The 21,004-nt window shown below is 47.8% G+C and overlaps 1 protein-coding gene across 2 annotated transcripts in view; it reads right to left on the reverse strand.

Moving 5' to 3' along the window:
* Positions 1-990: 990 nt before the first annotated feature.
* Positions 991-21,004, reverse strand: part of LOC137305642 (transient receptor potential cation channel subfamily M member 4-like) — a 47,536-nt gene continuing 27,522 nt past the window's right edge. Inside the window, exons 15-26 of one of the 2 annotated variants that reach the window (XM_067974529.1) lie at positions 20,826-20,938; positions 19,746-19,838; positions 18,125-18,365; positions 15,176-15,294; positions 14,098-14,230; positions 12,540-12,714; positions 10,626-10,794; positions 8,432-8,613; positions 6,488-6,620; positions 5,832-5,904; positions 3,622-3,715; positions 991-1,977 (exon numbers count right to left, since the gene is read on the reverse strand). In XM_067974529.1, the coding sequence (XP_067830630.1) occupies positions 1,946-1,977; positions 3,622-3,715; positions 5,832-5,904; positions 6,488-6,620; positions 8,432-8,613; positions 10,626-10,794; positions 12,540-12,714; positions 14,098-14,230; positions 15,176-15,294; positions 18,125-18,365; positions 19,746-19,838; positions 20,826-20,938 (1,557 nt within the window). In that variant the 3' untranslated portion in view covers positions 991-1,945. Of the gene's footprint in view, positions 1,978-3,621; positions 3,716-5,831; positions 5,905-6,487; positions 6,621-8,405; positions 8,614-10,625; positions 10,795-12,539; positions 12,715-14,097; positions 14,231-15,175; positions 15,295-18,124; positions 18,366-19,745; positions 19,839-20,825; positions 20,939-21,004 lie in introns of those variants that run through there. The other variant, XM_067974530.1, reaches the window with a different exon arrangement.

The following is a 21,004-nucleotide window of genomic DNA, read 5'->3' on the forward strand; positions in this document are numbered from 1 at the left end:
CTCTCATTCAATATCACACACTCAACATCACACTTGTAATATCATCTGTTGAATATCATCCTTTCATGGTCCCCATCGAATATTGCCAGTTCAATATCACCCTTTGAATATCCCCATTCAATATCATCCATTGGGTATTACCCACTTCTTATGCAGTAGAAGAGTTAGCAAAATTAGTACAAGTAACAAATAGATTTCAAACACATAACAATACACAAAATTATTCCTCCATGTACAAAGACTCCATCACATGAAATCGATAAATACCTCAGTGACTGAGGGTGAGGCTGTGATCGTAGAATCATAGAGCACAGAAGGAGGCCATTCGGCCTATCATGCCTGTGCTGGCCAGTTCCAGTGATACCTCACTGCTGACCACAACATGTTTTCTGCACACCACACGTATAAATTGAACGCAATACTTGTTTTTTTTTCGCTGTTGCCAATTTTCTCTTTTATCCTGGGGCGCTGTTCAATCGGTACCAGGAACATTCCAGAACCTCATTTAACAGACCAGTCTTCATCTGTTGGTTTGGACAGTGAGCATCGGGAGAGCATTTGGCTGGTCTATCCTCGCCTGATATCCACGCACACCAACTTGCCAGGAGGAGTCATAACGATGATGAAGAATGAGAGCCCTGACTAACGTTTTACTCCATCCTAGACCAGGGATGTTGAGGCCAATCGAATGGCCCCTAACACCATCCCAGCTGAGATCAATTAATCCAGCGAGGGTTGCCAACTCTGGTTGGACACATTCCAGCAGGTTTCATCACATGACCTTCCGCTTCCAACCGCCCCACCCACCCCTCCACCACTCTCCTGCCATTGGTTGCCTGACACGTCCATCCTCGCCCCGCCCCCACCTTCCTGGGCCAATTGGAAAGTGAACAGACTCTTCATTACCTGATTGACTGTCGGTCAAGCAGCCTCCCCCCAACAAATTTACAATATTTTTTATAACTAATAAAAGAAAATGTTCAACGAAAATGAAAAAAATACACACCATTTATTTTAATGCCCTGATGATTTTTTCCCCGGGAGATTAAGCTTTAATTACCGGAGACTCCAGGACAATCCTGGAGGGTTGGCAACCGTAAATCCAGCACAAAGCAGGAATCAAACCTGGGACCTTGTCTTCTATATGGTTCAGCTACACACTCCAACTGAGCTATTGGAGGTGCTGAATTTTACTATAATTTTAATATATTGCACGGTTAAATTTAACGATTTGCAGCACTGGACTTTTTCAATGATTTTCTTTGGTAGTTTTCCCAATTAGTCTTTCGTTTTAATTAAAGTTATGCGTTAAGTGCATATTATGGCTTCATCAGACTAATATTCCAGTAATAACATTTATTTCTATTGTTTGGGTGGATTTATTACTGTAATATTAGTGTTTGGCTCAGTGTCACAGTACGTGAGCAAAGAAACAAACAAAACCAGACTACCGAGGGAGACTGGGAGTTCCTTGAACCTGCCATCAGTCTAAGGGTTAAATTTTGTAAGGACCTTAAATGTAATTCACTCCACTTGTCCAAAAAAAAAACAAGATTTAATACTTTTACAGAGTAGAACCAGAGAGCTTACAAGACAGGCAGGAGACATTCAGTCCATTGTGTCTGTGCTGGCTGTTTGCCAGAGTGACCCAGAACTAATCCCTCTGCCCTGCGCTCTCCCCACAAACAAGTACCAAATATGACGAAAACTTTGCAACAATTGTCATTGTGAGCTTCCATCTTGGAGAAGAAGAGAATGGTAACGGAGGCGGGGGATGGTGGGGGAGGAATGAACTCCGAACTCTGTCGGACGGGATCTGAATTTAGCCTCGGCGCAGAACTTGTTGTACACGATCGCAGGGAGAAGATAGGGATCCTGCCCTTCACAGTGCGACTCCATGGATGATGTGATTAACATTGGCGAGGCAGTTTTCGGTATCAGATAGTTATGGCTTGGTGTCCTTTTTGGATGAAGGGCCTGTGAGAGAAAGATCAGTATAAACTGAGATTTTTGTTAGGCAAGGGTATTAAAGGTTATGGATTCGAGGTGGGTAGATGGAGTCAAGATACAGATTACATCGAGTTACATCAAAACTACAGCACAGAAACAGGCCATTCGGCCCAACTGCTCTATGCCGGCGTTTATGCTCCACACGAGTCTTCTGCCTCCCTATTTCATCTCACCCTATCAGCATATCCTTCTATTCCTTTCTCCCTCGTGTGTTTATCCAGCTTCCCCTTAAATGTATCTACGCTATTCACCTCAACTACTCCTTGTGGAAACAAGTTCTACATTCTCACCACTCTTCGGGTAAAGAAGTTTCTCCTGAATTCCTTAATGGATTTATGATCTAATTGAATGACGGAACAGGCTCGAGGGGCTGAATGGCCTACTCCTGTTCCTATGAGTGCGACACAGTATTATGAGGTGGCAGCAACACCGTCTGTGCCCAGTGCTGTGGGTAGACCACTTCCCCTTGCCCAATGCAGTGTGTAGCCCGCCACCTACTCCCTGGCACAGGTGCCAGCGAACAGAACGTCCACTGCCTCACCTGGGGTTGCCAACTCTGGTTGGGTGCATTCCTGGAGGTTTCACCACATGACCCCCTGCCTCCAATTGCCCCGCCCAGTCAAACAGCCTTTTTTTCCCCCCCATCTCCAATTTTTTTTATAACTAATAAATGAAAGTATTCAAAGAACATTAAAAAAAGACACTATTTTAATGCTTTCTGTGATTTTTCTCCTGGGTTTTGCTTGAGGCAGTGGTCAGGAGATTAATCTTTAATTTCTGGAGACTCCAGGCCAATCCTGGAGGGTTGGCAACCCTAGAGGGGGTAGATTTTCAGCTCACCACCTGTGTGGTAATCTGGCAGAGCAGATCGCCATTGAAATCAGTTGACTGAAAATCAGGCAGGTTCTGTACAGGGTAGCGTCTAGATGGTGAAGATAGGTTTTGTCATGGAATCATCATCCAGGGTCCCCATTCTTGGCGGCTATTCAGTTATCCCTGCCGGAACGTGCAACTATGTCGACATCAGGATCAAACCTGGCTGTGATGCCCTCTACAGGATGGTTAGGCTGCCCAGACCCACACCTAGAATGAAACAGCACAGAAGGAGGCCATTCAGCCCATCATGCCTGTGCCGGCTCTTTGAAAGAGCTATCCAATTGGTCCCACCCCACCCCTGCCCTTTCCCCGTAGCCCTGCAAATTCCTCTTTTTCGAGTATTTATCCAATTCCCTTTACTATTTAATCTGCTTCCACTGCCCTTCCAGGCAGCGCATTCCAGATCATAACAACTGTCTGCGTAAAAAAAAAATTCTCGAACCCCCCCCCCCTGGATTTTTTACCAATTTTCTTAAATCTGTGTCCTCTGGTTACCGGCCCTCCCGCCAGCGAAAACATCTAAACATGAGCAATAGTCCAATTTAAGGACAAGGCATTGGTGGATGGACAGCATCCATGGAACACTATCTCCAACAATACCCAGCACCAATAGGAGACAATAGGAGAAATGTGCAGGGCAGGAGGGGTGGGGAGAGAAAAAGAATTCAGAGTTAAGCAATGGAATCATCCCGGATCCATTTGGGAGGGTAGCGTTTTTTCTAATGTTTACGGTACCTGTGAATGTGGGCGGGGCTCTGCTGTTCTTGATGAGGTTACTTTGTAGTAACGATTCTGCCAACCACGTCAGAGCTTCAGTGCAGTAATCCACCTATCAGGAAAGAGAGCAAAGGCCCAATCAAAAGGCAGCGGAGATAGAACAGTAACCCTATAATCGCTGGAGCCATTTTAATCCCCCGAACTCGGAGATGTAGTTGAAGCCAAGAGGCCTAAAGTGCAGGCCGCCATCAATGTTGAGGTGAGTGGGAGCAAAGATAAGGAAAATCGAGAGGCCGTGGACAGGTGACACCAAGCTTGGCTTTAAAAAGTAAGTTAGAGAGTACTCCGGTGCAGTACTGAGGGAGTGCTGCACTGTCGGAGGTGCCGTCTTTCGGATGAGCCCTGCCTGCCCTCTCAGGTGGATGTAAAAAGATCCCATGGCACTATTCGAAGAAAAGCAGGGGAGTTCTCCCCAGAGTCCTGGGCCAATATTTATCCCTCAACCAACATCACTAAAACAGATTATCTGGTCATTATCACATTGCTGTTTGTGGGATCTTGCTGTGTGCAAATTGACTGCCGCGTTTCCTACATTACAACAGTGACTACACTTCAAAAGTACTCCATTAGCTGCAAAGCGCTTTGGGACATCCTGAGGTCATGAAAGGGGCTATATAAATGCAAGTTCTTTCTTTTCTATGAGAATGGGTAAGGAGAGAGGGCAAATAAAGACACTAGCAGCCACCTTTGGAGTTAGCAACCTGTGCAAAAACAGCACGCACGGGGATGTAGTACACGGGCATTGAATGTTTCTACAACCAGAATTTCAAATTTAATAATTCTCCATAAAGCCCAAAATCTTGGATACCGTTCCCTTATCTGAGAGCTCTCCCACACTCCTGGATAGGCTACAAGGAAAGTTTGTAGTCTTAATCGGCAATATCCTTCTTATCTTTAGCCTCCAGCCTCTCTCCATCACAACCTTTCCCTTTTCGCCCTATTTTTATGAATGCATTGAGTGCCCCTCTGAGCTTTGGTTTATCCTAAAATGCGAATACAACCCCCCCCCCCGCCTCGAGTTCTTCTTCCTCGCTGCATTCTCAAAACCCATCGCATCCTTTCCTACTCAATTCTCTCCCAGGTCCTCGAGACTGTAAAACTCCTTCCCTCCCTCGGCCTGTGCTTCTTCTGACAGCCTTCTAGATTTTAAAAGCCGAGCTTCTCATTCCTGAACCACGACCTCTTATCGTCTCTCCCACGGGGCTTGGCCTTGTTAGCTTGGATCATTTAGTAGCAGTCGTACCTCTCAGTCGGAAGATTGTGGCTTAACACGCAGGCACACACCCATGGCATAGGGGTTGCCAACCCTCCAGGATTGCCCTGGAGTCTCCAGGAATTAAAGACTAATCTCCAGGACACTGCTAAGAGCAATACCCGGGAGAAAAATTATAGGGGTAATAAACAACACTGTGCTCTTAAAAAAAAATTCTTCGAACCCCTTTGTTTACTAGTTATAAAAATATTTGACATGGGAAAAAAGGATGTTTCACTGATAGTCAAGAATCGTCCAATGGGGTAATGGAGAGTCTATTCGCTTTCCAATTGGTGCAGGAAGGTGGGGTGCCATGAGATGGACATGTCGGGCGACCAATGGCGGGAGTGTGGGGGCGGGGCAGTTGAAGGCAGGAGGTCACGTGATGAAACCTCCAGGAACACGTCCATCCAGAGTTGGCAACCCTACCATGGAGGGCGCACGCGCATACACACACAAACACACACGCACACAAACACAAACACACACAAACACACACGCACACAAACACACAAACACACAAGCACACACACACACACCACACACAAACACACACGCAAACACACACCACACCACACACAAACACACAAGCACACACACACACAAACACACACACACAAACACACACGCACACAAACACAAACACACACGCAAACACACACACACCACACACAAACACACACACACGACTAATAATTGGGGCTGAAAGTTCAGTTTAACAGGACAATGACTGTTTTTCTCCATAAGTAATGACTCTGTAACCAAACGATATTCTCAGATATCCTAAAGGTGGGTGTTAGCAGTTCAGTAATTAAGGAGGAATTTTGCTGTGTTTTGTCCAAAGAGGAATTTCAGGCCCCTTCAGGTGTAAATATTTGCTCCACTGTTTCATCAGAGTTTGTGCGCTCCGTGTTACCTGTTGTTCGAGTACTCTCAGCCGCCTGTCATGCTCTCTGATGTCTGTGATGTAATTTAAAACACTTTCGACCCTAAAGACAAAAACAAATGTCAGGTACCAAAACCGGGCTCTACGTGGCTCCCCTCTCAGGGCTGCTGTCACTGTGAGGCTTCCCAATCCACTTGGAATTCCAGCTCTCCCAGTGTTCCTGCTCTGGGAATTCTGTCACTCCCACCCTTCCGGCTCTGGGAATTCTGTCACCCCCACCCTTCCTGCTTTTGGAATTCTGTCACTCCTGGCCTGCCTGCTTAGGGAATTCTGTCACTCCCAGCTTTCCTGCTCTGGGAATTCTCACTCCCAGCCTTCCTGCTCTGGGAATTCTCACTCCCAGCTTTCCTCTTTGGGAATTTTGTCACTTCCAGCCTTTCTGCTCTGGGAATTCTCACTCCCGGCTTTCCTGCTCTGGGAATTCTCATTTCCAGCTTTCCTGCTCTGGGAATTCTCACTCCCAGCTTTCCAGCTCTGGGAATTCCATAACTGCTCCCCTTGACTACGATTGGCTAACTCACCACAAACTAGGACCTTGTAGCCTGTTTGGTTGGGTTTAATTTTTTTAGCGCTGTTGATCCATTGGATCTCCCCACAGTGAGAACATAAAATATCTGCGTCCTCACTTTTGCGCTGTCCTCTTCAGCCGCTCCATGTTGCTTTCCCTTTTGATTCTGTTGCAGGACACAAGGTAGTTCTCTTTCTGCACGGCCTCCCACGTCATCAGCTTGCTGGTGACCGACTCCGAGAAGTCCCTGACTGGAATGAAAACGAGACCATTATTCCTTTCAGTCTAAGCCGCAGGACAACCAGTGTTTGGGCGAGGAGGGCCTCCTGATCACAGCGGTTCAGGCCTAGGGTTGCCAACCCTCCAGGACTGTCCTGGAGTCTCCAGGAATCGAAGATTAATCTCCAGGACACTGCTGTGAGCAAAACACCCTGGAGGAAAATCATGAGAAACAAAGGCTGTTTGACCGGGTGAGGTGGTTGGAGGTGGGGGGGGTCATGTGATGAAACCTCCAGGAATACGTCCAACCAAAGTTGGCAACCCTAATTCAGGCCCCATCATAAACTATCAAAAAGAAACTCAAGTGATTTATACCGTCTGTGTATATTTCTCTGCTGATCAAAGAGAGGGAAGGACGATGTGGAAACTATCTACCTTTTACCATCGATATCCATTCCCAGGTTCTGTCACTACTGCGTCCCAGCAATGTGCCTTCATCCCATTTCCATGTCGACCATTAGCCGCCTTTGTGAGCTTCATAACTACGGACAATTAGTGCTGGATTTCCAGCTGTGGGCCTATGTTCAGTGGGAGCCAGGTTGAGGTCGCATCAAACTCATTGCAAACTCATTACAGCCAGGAGAGAGCTGTCCGTCTGGGCTAGAACTGAATCCAGGTGAATTCTCATTCGAGTAGGTTATGGTGTCTCAAGCCTGATTGGGAACATAGGAATTGCTCGATGGAAAAAGACCCAAGGTCCATCTAGTTCCCCTTCTACCATCCTGGTGGTTGTAATGATACAACGATAATGGAGTTGTTGACTAATCATAGCAATCAATCTCTATCAATTAGTCTCCAACAGGCCCAGACATGAGGCGAGGAAAATCCCAGTGGTGGAGAGCTTTGGGAACCATAGGTCCAAAGTCACCTGTTCCTCCCAAACATGTTACACTCACCACATGTCACGTCTCAAATTACTCATATACTGCATCCCAAAATGTTATTTTCTGAAATAAATCTATCTAATTTACATTTGGATGAATCAATACTTCCTACTTCCAGGGAGCCTGTTCCATAGATTGGCCACTCGCTCAATTAAATATTGTTTCCGCAGATTAGTTTTTGAATTAACTCCCTTTCAAGTGCAGGCCGTGTCCTCTGCTTCTACCGTTCTGGACAGGGTGAAATATCTCATCTCGGTCGACACAATCATTAATTTGTGGCTCCTCAGCTCAACACCGTTCCCTCAAGCCATTTGAACCCTGTATTATTTATTAATATTAAGAGCGAGGATTAATGATGGGGAAATACTCACAGCGTAAAGTACATTCCCCCTCCCGCTTGCAAAAATTACGGGTTATTCTTTCCCTACTTCAATATATTTTTCTCCTGGATTTTTCTCCCTTTCTATCCTGGGGCCATCGATTCAGGAGGGGATTCAGGTCTATAAATTCTTCTGGTCAGGCCTCCAGTGCCTTTTCCAAGTGACCCTGACTGTGAGTGTTGGCAAGCTATTCGGTCATGAAGGGCGTCACGGCTGGGCCTGGTCCTTTTCTCCCCGGCTATACTCCCAAAATCCACTTTTCAGTGGGGTGGGGGTGCGGGGAGGAGTCACTGAAGAGGAGCGGGAACCCTGTGTGATTTGAAATCACCTCTGACTTCAGCCAGGGGCAACTAGCTCAGCACCGACCAGGGGTCACACACGGGGGGGGGGGGGGGCCTGTGTGGCTCAGTACCAGGCCACACGAGTCCACTTTACCCGCGGGGACCCGCTGCTCCCACTGTTACCGTTCCTGCTCGCACTAACTGCTGCTCACACTCTCGCTGCGGGGACACGTCTTACTGAAGAGCTTGCTCTTGACGGACGGGACTTTCCGGATGTTCCTTTTGATGAAGATGTTGATGTGACTGAAGATGATGAAGGGTGGGGCGAGCGCAGGCCGTTTGTGGTACTCCACGATCAGGTTGTAGCGCTGGAACTTCCAGTAGATGTCACTGTTCTCCTGAACCTTAGAGAAGGTGTAACTGCAAAAGACAATGAGAAGGAGTGGGGTAACAGTTGGCTTTCCCCGTACTTGCCATGGTAGCTTGAAGGCACTCAAGAACCCTAATTGTGCCGTTACCCACTTTACGTACTATAAGTAACAGCTGATTATCCAGAGGCATCTTTCAGCTGCTTTTAAGTTAAAATTGAATCCAATTCCACAAGTTGCCTCGGTGGGATTTGAACTCATGACCTCTAGGGTGCTGGTCCGATCCCATAACCACGACACGGCCATAAACAAGTGCCGGTGTAAAAGTGCCTAAACTATTTGTTTCGGAGACGCCATCATTGCTAATTCTTTCTCTCTCATTCCAAACTGCGGGTGGACAGGAAGGAGGGGGCTACAATGCATTTTGCTCCTCAACTCGCCAAGGCTTCTTCGACAGCACCTCCCAAACCCGCGACCTCTACCACCCAGAAGGACAAGAGCTGCAGGTACATGGGAACAACACCACCTGCACGTTCCCCTCCAAGTCACACACCATCCCGACTTGGAAATATATCGTCGTTCCTTCATCGTCGCTGGGTCAAAATCCTGGAATTCCCTTCCTAACATCACTGTGGGAGAACCTTCACCACACGGACTGCAGCGGTTCAAGAAGGCGGCTCACCACCACCTTCTCAAGGGCAATTAGGGATGGGCAATAAATGCCGGCCTCGCCAGCGACGCCCACATCCCATGAACGAATGAAAAAAAGGTGCCTTTACATTTAAAAGCTGCAGCCAACAGCAAACAGGCTGGCCTCCCGTCACAGGGTGCTGCCCGTGTCCTAACTCGCACCAAGTCCCGTTCTCCCATCACCCCCTGTGCTCGCTGACCTACATTGGCTCCCGGTCCGGGAATGTCTCGATTTTAAAATTCTCATCCTTGCTTTCAAATCCCTCCATGGCCTCGACCCCTCCCTATCTCTGTAACCTCCTCCAGCCCCACAACCCTACGAGATCTCTGCGCTCCTCCAATTCTGGCCTCTTGCACATCCCCAATTTTCATCGCTCCACCATTGACGGCCGTGCCTTCAGCTGCCTAGGCCCTAAACTCTGGAATTCCCTTTCTAAACCTCTCCGCGCCTCCACCTCTCTCTCTCCTCCCTTTAAGACGCTCCTTAAAACCTACCTCTTCACCTGTCCTAATATCTCCTCGGTGTCAAATTTTGTTTGATAATCGTTCCTGCGAAGTGCCTTGGGACGTTTTTATAAATTACAGGCGCTATATAAGTGCAAGTTGTTGCTGTGGCGATATAAACCTGCTGACTAACCCTCTTCCAGCGGCAGAGGAAACCCACCATTTCATAGAAGCTGCGGCCAGATTTGTGGGATCCGCACCCGTTCAAAAAATAATTAATTCTTGGGATGAAGTCGTCGCTGGCAAGGCCGGCGTTTATTGCCCATCCATAGTTGCCCTGAACAACCAAGTGTTTGCTCATCCATTTCAGAGGGCACTTAAGAGTCAACCATATGTAGGCCCAGACTGGGTAAGGAAGGCAGGTTTCCTTCTCTAAAAGGACATTAGTGAACCAGTTGGGTTTTTACGACAATCTGACAGCTTCACGGTCACTTTTACTGATGCCAGCTTTTTTTATTTCCTCATTTGTTTTAACTGAACTCAAACTTCTCAATCCGCCACGGTGGGATTTGAACTCGGGTCCCCCTGGATTATTAGTCCAGTATCAGAACCACTACCCTTGCCAACCACTTAACGGAGAACAGCAGGTGCCAATGCGAGGTTGGCAAGGCAGTGATCTCCCGAAGCACGAATTGCCGCATAGGAATGGGAGGAGGCCATTCAGCCCCTCGAGCCTGTTCCGCCATTCAATTAGATCACGGCCAATCTGTACCTTAACTCCGTTTACCCGCCTTGGTTCTGTAACCCTTTTACCCAACAGGAAATGCTCTTCGTGCCGCCCTGGTTGGCGCCAGCCACCTCGGTGCAGAACCCGAGGGGGCTTTTCGGTCGAGTTACCGGCCGGCTTTACCGACGTGACAGACCCGTTACCTGAACATGGCGATGAGCAGGTTGACCAGCAGGATGTTGGCAACCAGCAGGAAGATGGTCAGGAGCAGGATGACCAGCCAGTTAGCGTAGGTGTTGGTGCAGGGAGGCAACTCCTCCATCAGGATGGCGACGGGATCGTCCGTGCAGTTGGAGCCCTGAATCCGAGCAGCTGGCGTCAACACAGGAATAAACGGTGGTTAGGGGGGGTAGGAACCATAGGGACTGGAGGAGGCCATTCAGCCCCTCGAGCCTGTTCCGCCATTCAATTAGATCATGGCTGACCTGTACCTTAACTCTATCTTGGTTCCGTATACACTTACCTAACAAAAATCTATCAATCTCAGTCTTGACATTTTCAATTGGCTCCCACCCTCAACAGATATCTGGGGGAGAGAGTTCCAGATTTCCACTATCCTTTGTGTGAAGAAGTGCTTCCTGACATCACCCCTTGAATGGCCTAGCTCTAATTTTAAGGTTCATGGTATCATAATATCACAGTAGGTACAGCACAGAAGGAGGCCATTCAGCCCATCATGCCCATGCCGGCTCTTTGAAAGAGCTATCCAATTAGTCCCATTCCCCTGCTCGTTTCCCATAGCCCGGTAAATTTTTTCCCTTCAAGTATTTGTCCAATTCCCTTTCGAAAGTTACTATTGAATCTGCTTCCACCGCCCTTTCAGGCAGCGCGTTCCAGATCAGAACAACTCGCTGCGTAAAAAAATGTTTCCTCATGACGTCGATGGCTCTTTTGCCGATCACCTTAAATCTGTGTCCTCTGGTTACCGACCCTTCTGCCACTAGAAAGAGTTTCTCCTTATTTATTCTGTCAAAACCCTTCATGGCCATGCCCCCTTGCTCTGGACTCCCCCCCCACCAGAGGAAATATTTTCTCTCTATCTACCCCATCAACTCCTTTAATCATCTTAAACACCTCAATTAAACCACTCCTTAATCTTCTATACACAACAACAACTTGCATTTATATAGCGCCTTTAACGTCCCAAGGCGCTTCACAGGAGCGATTATCAAACAAAATTTGACACCGAGCCACATAAGGAGATATTAGGACAGGTGACCAAAAGCTTGGTCAAAGAGGTAGGTTTTAAGGAGCGTCTTAAAGGAGGGGAGAGAGGCGGTGAGACGGAGAGGTTTAGTGAGGGAATTCCAGAGCTTATGGCCCAGATAGCTGAAGGCACGGCCGTCAATGGTAAGACCATAAGAACATAAGAAATAGGAGCAGGAGTAGGCTATTTGGCCCCTCGAGCCTGCTCTGCCACTCAATCATCAGATCATGGCTGATCTTCGACCTCAACTCCACTTTCCCGCCCGATCCCCATATCCCTTGATTCCCTTAGAGTCCAAAAATCTACCGATCTCAGTCTTGAATATATCCAATGACTGAGCATCCACAGCCCTCTGGGGTAGAGAATTCCAAAGATTCACAACCCTCTGAGTGAAGAAATTTCTCCTCATCTCAGTCCTAAACGGCCGACCCCTTATCCTGAGACTATGCCCCTTAGTTCTAGACTCTCCAGACAAGGGAAACAATCTCTCAGCCTCTACCCTCTCAAGTCCTCTCAGAATTTTATATGTTTCAATGCGATCACCTCTCATTCTTCTAAACTCCAGAGAATATAGGCCCATTCTACTCAACCTCTCCTCATAGGACAACCCTCTCGTCCCAGGAATTAATCGAGTGACCCTTCATTGCACCGGCTCTAAGGCAAATGGTGGAGCGATGAAAATCGGGGATGCGCAAGAGGCCAGAATTGGAGGAGCGCAGAGATCTCGGAGGGTTGTGGGGCGCACGTTGGTATAAACACATGCACACAAACAAACACACACATTGGAAGGGATACACATGCATGTATAAAGGTACGCACACGGATAACAGTAGTTGTTGAAATCTCTTACCATCTACTTCATCGAGTGGGATCTGCCCAAAGATCTGCAGATAGGGTCTATAGAAGACCCTCCGGAAGATCCAGTTGGCACGGGTTTCAGTGTGATGGAGCAGACCTTGCGTGGCCACTCCATAGGCCATGAGCCAGACACCCAGGAAAAACAGAAAGAAGAACACATCTTTCATCTGGAAAAAGAATCAAATACTTTACAGGGAGGAGTGATATCTGGAATGAAAGGGCATTTATCAAACACTAGGCACGTCACCCACTGTGGGGCACAGAGCTCATCACGTACCCCACACCCCTCACCTGATATTCCCTGTTTTACCCAACACCCCTCACTGTAATACTCTGGTGTATCCCACACCCCTCACCAGCACTCTCTGATGTACTCCACACCCCTCATTGTAACACTCTGATATACCCCACACCCCTCACTGTAACACTCTGATATACCCCACACCCCTCACTGTAACACTCTGATATACCCCACACCCCTCACTGTAACACTCTGATATACCCCACATCCCTCACTGTAACACTCTGATATACCCCACATCCCTCACTGTAACACTCTGATATACCCCACACCCCCTCACTGTAACACTCTGATATACCCCACATCCCTCACTGTAACACTCTGATATACCCCACATCCCTCACTGTAACACTCTGATATACCCCACACCCCTCACTGTAACACTCTGATATACCCCACATCCCTCACTGTAACACTCTGATATACCCCACATCCCTCACTGTAACACTCTGATATACCCCACACCCCCTCACCGTAACACTCTGATATACCCCACACCCCTCACTGTAACACTCTGATATACCCCACATCCCTCACTGTAACACTCTGATATACCCCACATCCCTCACTGTAACACTCTGATATACCCCACACCCCCTCACCGTAACACTCTGATATACCCCACACCCCTCACTGTAACACTCTGATATACCCCACACCCCTCACTGTAACACTCTGATATACCCCACACCCCTCACTGTAACACTCTGATATACCCCACATCCCTCACTGTAACACTCTGATATACCCCACATCCCTCACTATAACACTCTGATATACCCCACACCCCTCACTGTAACACTCTGATATACCCCACACCCCTCACTGTAACACTCTGATATACCCCACACCCCTCACTGTAACACTCTGATATACCCCACACCCCCGCACTATAACACTCTGATATACCCCACACCCCCTCACTGTAACACTCTGATATACCCCACACCCCTCACTGTAACACTTTGATATACCCCACACCCCTCACTGTAACACTCTGATATACCCCACATCCCTCACTGTAACACTCTGATATACCCCACAACCCTCACTGTAACACTTTGATATACCCCACACCCCTCACCGTAACACTCTGATATACCCCACATCCCTCACTGTAACACTCTGATATACCCCACACCCCTCACTGTAACACTCTGATATACCCCACATCCCCTCACTGTAACACTCTGATATACCCCACATCCCTCACTGTAACACTCTGATATACCCCACACCCCTCACTCACCATCTTCCCGACAATGATGATCTTTGGGCCGAGCTGTTTGTTGACGGCGAAGATGTGGATTAGTCGAAAGGAGAACACCATGTAATCGAGACAGAGCACAACACGCCCCATTTCGTACCATGTCCTGAACATCCTGCAGAAAGAAAGAGGCTCCATTGAAGTCGGCTCGGAATCAAGGACGGAAAATATCACCGGTTATATTTACAAACCCTCCCATTGTCCTGGGAGGCTACTGAGCTGTGGAGACCACCAGGGTCCCCAGGTTTAATCCCTGGCCTGTACTGAGTTGGCTGATCTCGGATGGAATGGCAATAATGGTACGACCATTGGACCCTGGGCTGCGGAGGGGGAAAAGCTGAAGTTCCCACTCATGATCACTGTAAGGATGTTCCCACATTGTTTTTAGTATAGAATGAAGAGAGAACAGCTAATGTAGCAATTATGGTTAATCCACACGGGTAGATCCGATTCGGTTTAAACAGTGTGCTTGCAAATCTTTTGATCACAATGACACTGAGATAACATTGGAGAAGGATGAACGTTTAGACAATGGAACAGGATAGGGACCAGGATGAGGCCTCCCTGTAGTTGTGTGTGTTCAGCAATCTGCTCAATGACCTAAGGGTTATTAAATGCCTAACAAAGTTAAACTCGGCAAGGTTTGTACAGTGAATGCTTGTTTTAAAATGGTATAAAGAGGGCTTTACTCAGGAACTTTAGCTACCTTGAAGGCGAGGAGCCGTGAACAGTCTCACCAGACAATCGCTCATGATTCCCGTTGAATTCTTTACATGTGAGTTTCTAGATGTAGGCTTGGCGTGTGTGAGTAGTCTTTAGAGATTGACCTTTAATTCCTGGAGACTCCAGGACAATCCTGGAGGGTTGGCAACCCTAGTGCTCCTTCATAGAATAACAGGTGGGGTAGGCCAAACTCCTGCCTGTTTTCTCAGCTCAGGATGTGCTCTCCTTTCGAAAGCAAACCAACATAAAGAAAATGTAGTTCCTTTTTGTTCTACCACTGTGACCAGCTCTCTTGAATTTACTGAATCTCCCTCCGAAAAACAAAATAACCACCGACCTGCCGGTGACCCCAATGATGAACAGGAGAATGGCCAACATGTCGCACTTGTTCCACATGTCCTGGAAATAAAGCTTCACCTTCTTCCTCATGGAGATATTCATGCTGACAAAGAAAGTCTAGGAAGAGACAAGATGGGTCAGTGTCACTGCTGTTTCTGCCTCCCAGGACACAGTCCTCGACAGCCAGTTTCACCAGGAGTCATGATCCAGTTACGACCCTCCCTGCTCCCCTCATGAAGAAGTTATTTCCAACATTGTGGTGTCAGCTGTGGCTCAGTGGGTAGTGGTCTTACCCCTGAGTCCATGAAAGTTAATGGGTTCATGTCCCACTCTAGAGACTTGAACACAAAATCTAGGCTGATACTCACAGTGAGGGAGTACTGCACTGTTGGTGGTGCTGCCTTTCAGGTGAGACATTAAACCAAGGCCCTCTCTGCCCTCTTATGGTTGTAAACAATTTTACAACACCAAGTTATAGTCCAGCAATTTTATTTTAAATTCACAAGCTTTCGGAGGCTTCCTCCTTCCTCAGGTAAATGTTCAGGAGCTCCTCGAAGCCTACGCATTTATACATATAGAACAATGTATTATATGTATTATATGTATATAGAACAATGTATTATATGTATTATATGTATATAGAACAATGTATTATATGTATTATATGTATATGTATTATATGTATAACATTGTTCTATATGTATAAATGCGTAGGCTTCGAGGAGCTCCTGAACATTTACCTGAGGAAGGAGGAAGCCTCCGAAAGCTTGTGAATTTAAAATAAAATTGCTGGACTATAATTTGGTGTTGTAAAATTGTTTACAATTGTCAACCCCAGTCCATCACCGGCATCTCCACATCATGACTACCCTCTTATGGTGGATGTAATCAATCCCATAGCACTATTTCAAATAAGAGCAGGGGAGGTGTCCTGGCCAATATTTATCCCTCAACCAACATCACTAAAAACGCATTATCACATTGCTCTAGCACCTCTGTCCATCTCTCCCTTATGTGAAGCGCCTCAGGACGGCTTTTTATGCTAAAGGCATTATACAAATGAGAGTTGTATTTGGAAAAAAATGCAGCATTTCCTTTAACAAAAACAGAAAATGCTGGAAACACCAAGCAAGTCCGTCAGCATCTGTGAACATTTTGATGTTTTGAGTTCTGACACAGGGTCTGTGCCTACCTTACCCTCCTTTCTTTTGACAGATGCTGACGGAGCTGCTCAGTATGTCCAACCTTTGCAGTCGTTTTAATTTGTTTGGTATTTTCTTTGCTCGTGTCTTTGGCCAGCAGGTGGCGATGTTGCACTATGGTCATTGATAGAGCTCCTACAACAGAGAGACTGGTCACTCGTATAGAGAGAGAGAGCAGAGGATGAGGAAAGGCCATTCACCCCATCGAGTTCATCCTTTCATTCCACCTTATCCTGTCTAGCATCCATACCTCTCAACAGTCACGCCTCGATTTTAAAATTCTCATCCTTGTGTTCAAATCCTTCCATGGCCTCGCCGCTCCCTATCTCTGTAACTTCCTCCAGCCTTACGACCCTCCGAGATCTCTGCGTTCCTCCAACTCTGGCCTCTTGTCCATCCCCCCACTTCCTTCGCCCTAACCATTGGCGGCCGTGCTTTCCACCGTCTAGGTCCTAAGCTCTGGAATTCCCTCCCTAAATCTCTCTACCTGCTCCTTTAAGATACTCCTTAAAACCTACCTCTTTGACCAAGCTTTTAGTCACCTGTCCTAATATCTCCTTATGTGGCTCAGTGTCAATTTTTGTCCTGTGAAGCGCCTTGGGACATTTTACTAAAAGGCACTATTAGCTGTCCCTAATTAATTGTGACATCCCGAGGTTAAATAGTGATGGGAAGCAGTGATGGAGCACAAGGCTCTCAAAACAGCCAAAATCAATTCATCTGCAAGTTCTACAGAAAAACCCCAATCCCTCCCCCAAGCTTTGGAGCAAATTCCACCCTTTCAGCACACTGGTCATCAGTTGGATGAGTCCTTGGGACCCACAGAGAATGAAGGTACAGCATCTTGAGGGAACAATCAAATGGACGGTGGCCAGCTCCCTGCCCAATGAAAGCCATGTCTCCTGTTGGCAGTGGAGGATTCAGGCCAGACTCCAGCTTATGATCTCCGCTGGAAGAGGAACAGAGGGAGTGAGGGGCCTGCAAAAGGCCTGTGGAAAACAAGAGAGAAAAGGCCAATTGCTGCTCCTACTGTTTTTAAAGATGGGGATTCTGCATAAAATTTATTTGGGTAAAAGCCAATCCAGTTCCTAATGGGGATAGGCCCAGAACACAAAACTAACCCTAACCTGGCGCTAGATGGCACTGAATTGGCAATCTCTCCCAGAGGGAGCACAGGATGGCTTTGTGAAGGGAATGGGAGAATGTCACACTGGTGCGATTGGGGCTGAGGTACATTGTTGGTGGGAGCATCAAGGGAGCTCTACTCAGCATCCGATACTAAAGCACAAATGTTCCATTTCCCAGTGCTAACTTCCTTCACCTTGATGAGAACAAAATTGACAAAGAAAAGTAGTTTCCCCTGGCTGGCGGGTCCAGAACGAGGGGTCACAGTCTCAGGATACGGGGTAGGACATTTAGGACTGAGATGAGGAGAAATTTCTTCACTCAGAGGGTGGTGAACCTGTGGAATTCTCTACCACAGAAGGCTGTGGAGGCCAAGTCACTGAATATATTTAAGAAGGAGCTAGATAGATTCCTAGACACAAAAGGCATCAAGGGGTATGGGGAGAGAGCGAGAATATGGTATTGAGATAGAGGATCAGCCATGATCATATTGAATGGCGGAGCAGGCTCAAAGGGCCGAATGGCCTACTCCTGCTCCTATTTTCTATGTTCCTATGTTAAAAAGGGAGGGGCTCATTTTGGTCCTGATGGACTTTTATCGCGTTCCAAACCCAGCGTACCTGTCGAATCTCCTCAAAGACGAGTGTGAGGACCCAGAAGTACAAGATGAGCTCCATCTTGGTCGGACCCAGCGGCGGTAAATCCAAGATTAAGACATAGGCGAAGAGAAAGAGGAAGGCGAAATACATAATGACGTTCCCGAGGAACGAGGTCACAGGAGCGCCCCAGAACTGCTTCCATCGAATCATCCAAAACGGCCGTTTATTCCCAGCTCTCACCATGACATCAGCCTCACCGTCACTGAATCAAACAAAGAAAAGACACATCTTTAGAGTCGAGGATCAACGATATTCAGCTGAAGTTCACTTACTTCATCGAGCTCTGTGTGTTTTACACGTCATAAAAGCGCCATAACTGATAAGGTGCCTTGTTCAAGTGATAATATTCTAGCCTCTGAGTCAGGAGGTCATGGGTTCAAGACCCATTCCAGGACTTGACATAATCTAGGCTGACTCTTCAATGCCGCACCGAGGGAATGATTTGTCCTGAGGATGAGGCCCCGTCTGCCCTCTCAGGCGGTCGTAAAAGATCCTGTGGCACTATTTGAAGAAGAGTAGGGGAGTTCTTCCCCCCGGGGTCCTCCCATCAACCAACATCACCAAAATCAGATTAACTAGCCTTTCATCTCATTGCTGTTTGTGGGATCTTGCTGTGCGCAAATTGGCTGCTGCGTTTCCCACATTACAACAGTGACTGCACTATGTGAACTGTTTCTGAGAAATGTGATATGGTGCTATACAAATATACAAGCCTTTCTAAGGGTGTGGACAGTAATCCTTTTATGTTAGAAGTTTATTTCCTAGCCAATGGGGAAAAAAAAGGGAAATCGGATTTCATTTTAAACTTGGAGAAACCACAGTGCGTTAACTTTAGTACTTGACAGAATTCACCGACTGTGGGAGTCGAGGGGATCATTCACTGCTCATCGCTACAGACGGTCAGAGAGCAGAGTTAGCAAAGATAGCAGGCCATTCTCCGCAGAGCGCAACTCACCAAAGTTACTTCCACAGCAACCTCCCTCCCTCTCCGTGTCCTCCGCCGTCGAGCAGGCCGACAGCAGCAATGTCGTGGCATCCGTGCCTTCAGCTGCCTAGGCCCTAAGCTCTGGAATCCCCTCCCTAAACCTCTCCGCCTCTCCACCTCTCTCTCCTTTATGACGCTCCTTAAAAACCTAGCTGTTTGACCAAGCTTTTGGTCACCTGTCCTAATATCTCCTTACGTGGCTCGGTGTCAAATTTTGTCTGATTTACACGCCTTGGGACGTCTTTACTACATTAAAGGCGAGTTGTTGTTGTTGTTGCTATTGTTGTTGCTGCTGCTGTTGTTGTTGTTGTCGTCGTCGTCCAAAGGTCCCGTCCAAGTCACACACCATCCTGACTTGGACACATATCGCCCGTTCCTTCATTGTTGCTGGGTCAATATCCTGGAACATGGTACCCAGCACTCTGGTGGGAGCACCTTCACCCCAAGGGCCGTAGAGGTCCAAGAAGGCGGCTCACCACCATCTTCTCAGGTCAACTAGGGATGGTCAATCAATGGCGGCCTTGCCCTTTGTTAATGGGGGGGGGTGGGGGGGGTCCTAATGTAAGGAATGAATAAAATACAGAAAGTGCCACTAACCGGGAGACCTCGGATGCCTGAAGCAGTACGTCACCCTCAGCACTGTCCAACTCAGATGCGGGTATTTCTGTCACTTGCTCTTCTGTGCCGTGGCTGTAAGTGAAGCAGAAATATCATCGACCGGTTGTGAATTGTCCCTCCACAAGAAGGATGGGATTTGGCCGCCATCGTTAGCTGCCAGCGTCGATGATACCTTTCCCCTTCGTTCCTTTCCAGAGAGCGCTGACTCTTTCTAGGAACATAGGAACTGGAGGAGGCCATTCTGCCCCTCGAGCCTGTTCCGCCATTCAGTTAGATCATAACTGATCTGCATCTTTACTCCATTTACCCGCCTTGGTTCCCTAACCCTTAATACCCTTACCTACAAAAAAAAATCTAGCAATCTCAGTTTTGATATTTTCAATTGACCCCTACGCTCAACAGCATTTTCGGGGAGAGAGTTCCAGGTTCCCGCCACCCCCTTGTGTGAAGAAGTGCTTCCTCACATCAGCCTGACTCTCACTGGGATCAGGTTCCACGGGCACTGCCTGCCATCCGATACCTCACCCAAGTGGTTGTTCTTCATCTGCGAGGCCAGGCGGCATCAAAGTGGCATCTTGCCCACACCCAATGCCCAGGTACACACGTGCATGGTCCCAACAGGGTACAGGGTCCCCATCTGATTCTTCCCTGGTTCGGAGGGTGCTGAGGCCCACCGGTGTGCCCCCAGCGCCACCCACGGTGCTCAACACAGACTTGGCGGGGGGGGGGGGGCGATCCTGGGACCTTCCTGGTTCAGTGCCAGTGCGGGTACCCCCGAGATATCAATGATTGGTCAAAGCAGCAGCAACCAATAATAAAATCCAGGCGTTTGCAGGGTCATCTTCCATGTTGGTACTCCCCACGGTTTCCCGATAGGCATGGCGGGTGGGCAGGTGGGTGGGCGGGTGGATGGGTGGGTGACAGGGCAGGTAGGTGGGCAGGTAGGTGGGTGGGTGGGTGCATGAGAGGGAAGTTGGGTGAGTGGGTGAGAGGGCAGGTGGGTGGGCGATAATTGTCCCTTCAACCTAACATTAACAAGTGAAAGGGACGGGGCTTTACCTGAATTTGATGAGGTTACTGAATATGAAGGGGGGGCAGAAGAAGCTCAGCCCGAGCCTCCAGACCTCCGTGTTTCTGTCCATCTCCCCCCACCAGATCTGACTCAGGAGGGCCTGTCGAACAAAACAGAGAATAAGCACAGAGAGAAAGGGCAGTGAGCCCAACACTGCACCCCCCAC

The sequence above is a fragment of the Heptranchias perlo genome, chromosome 40, assembly GCF_035084215.1.
Source record: "Heptranchias perlo isolate sHepPer1 chromosome 40, sHepPer1.hap1, whole genome shotgun sequence".
In the NCBI taxonomy this organism is placed as follows: domain Eukaryota; kingdom Metazoa; phylum Chordata; class Chondrichthyes; order Hexanchiformes; family Hexanchidae; genus Heptranchias; species Heptranchias perlo.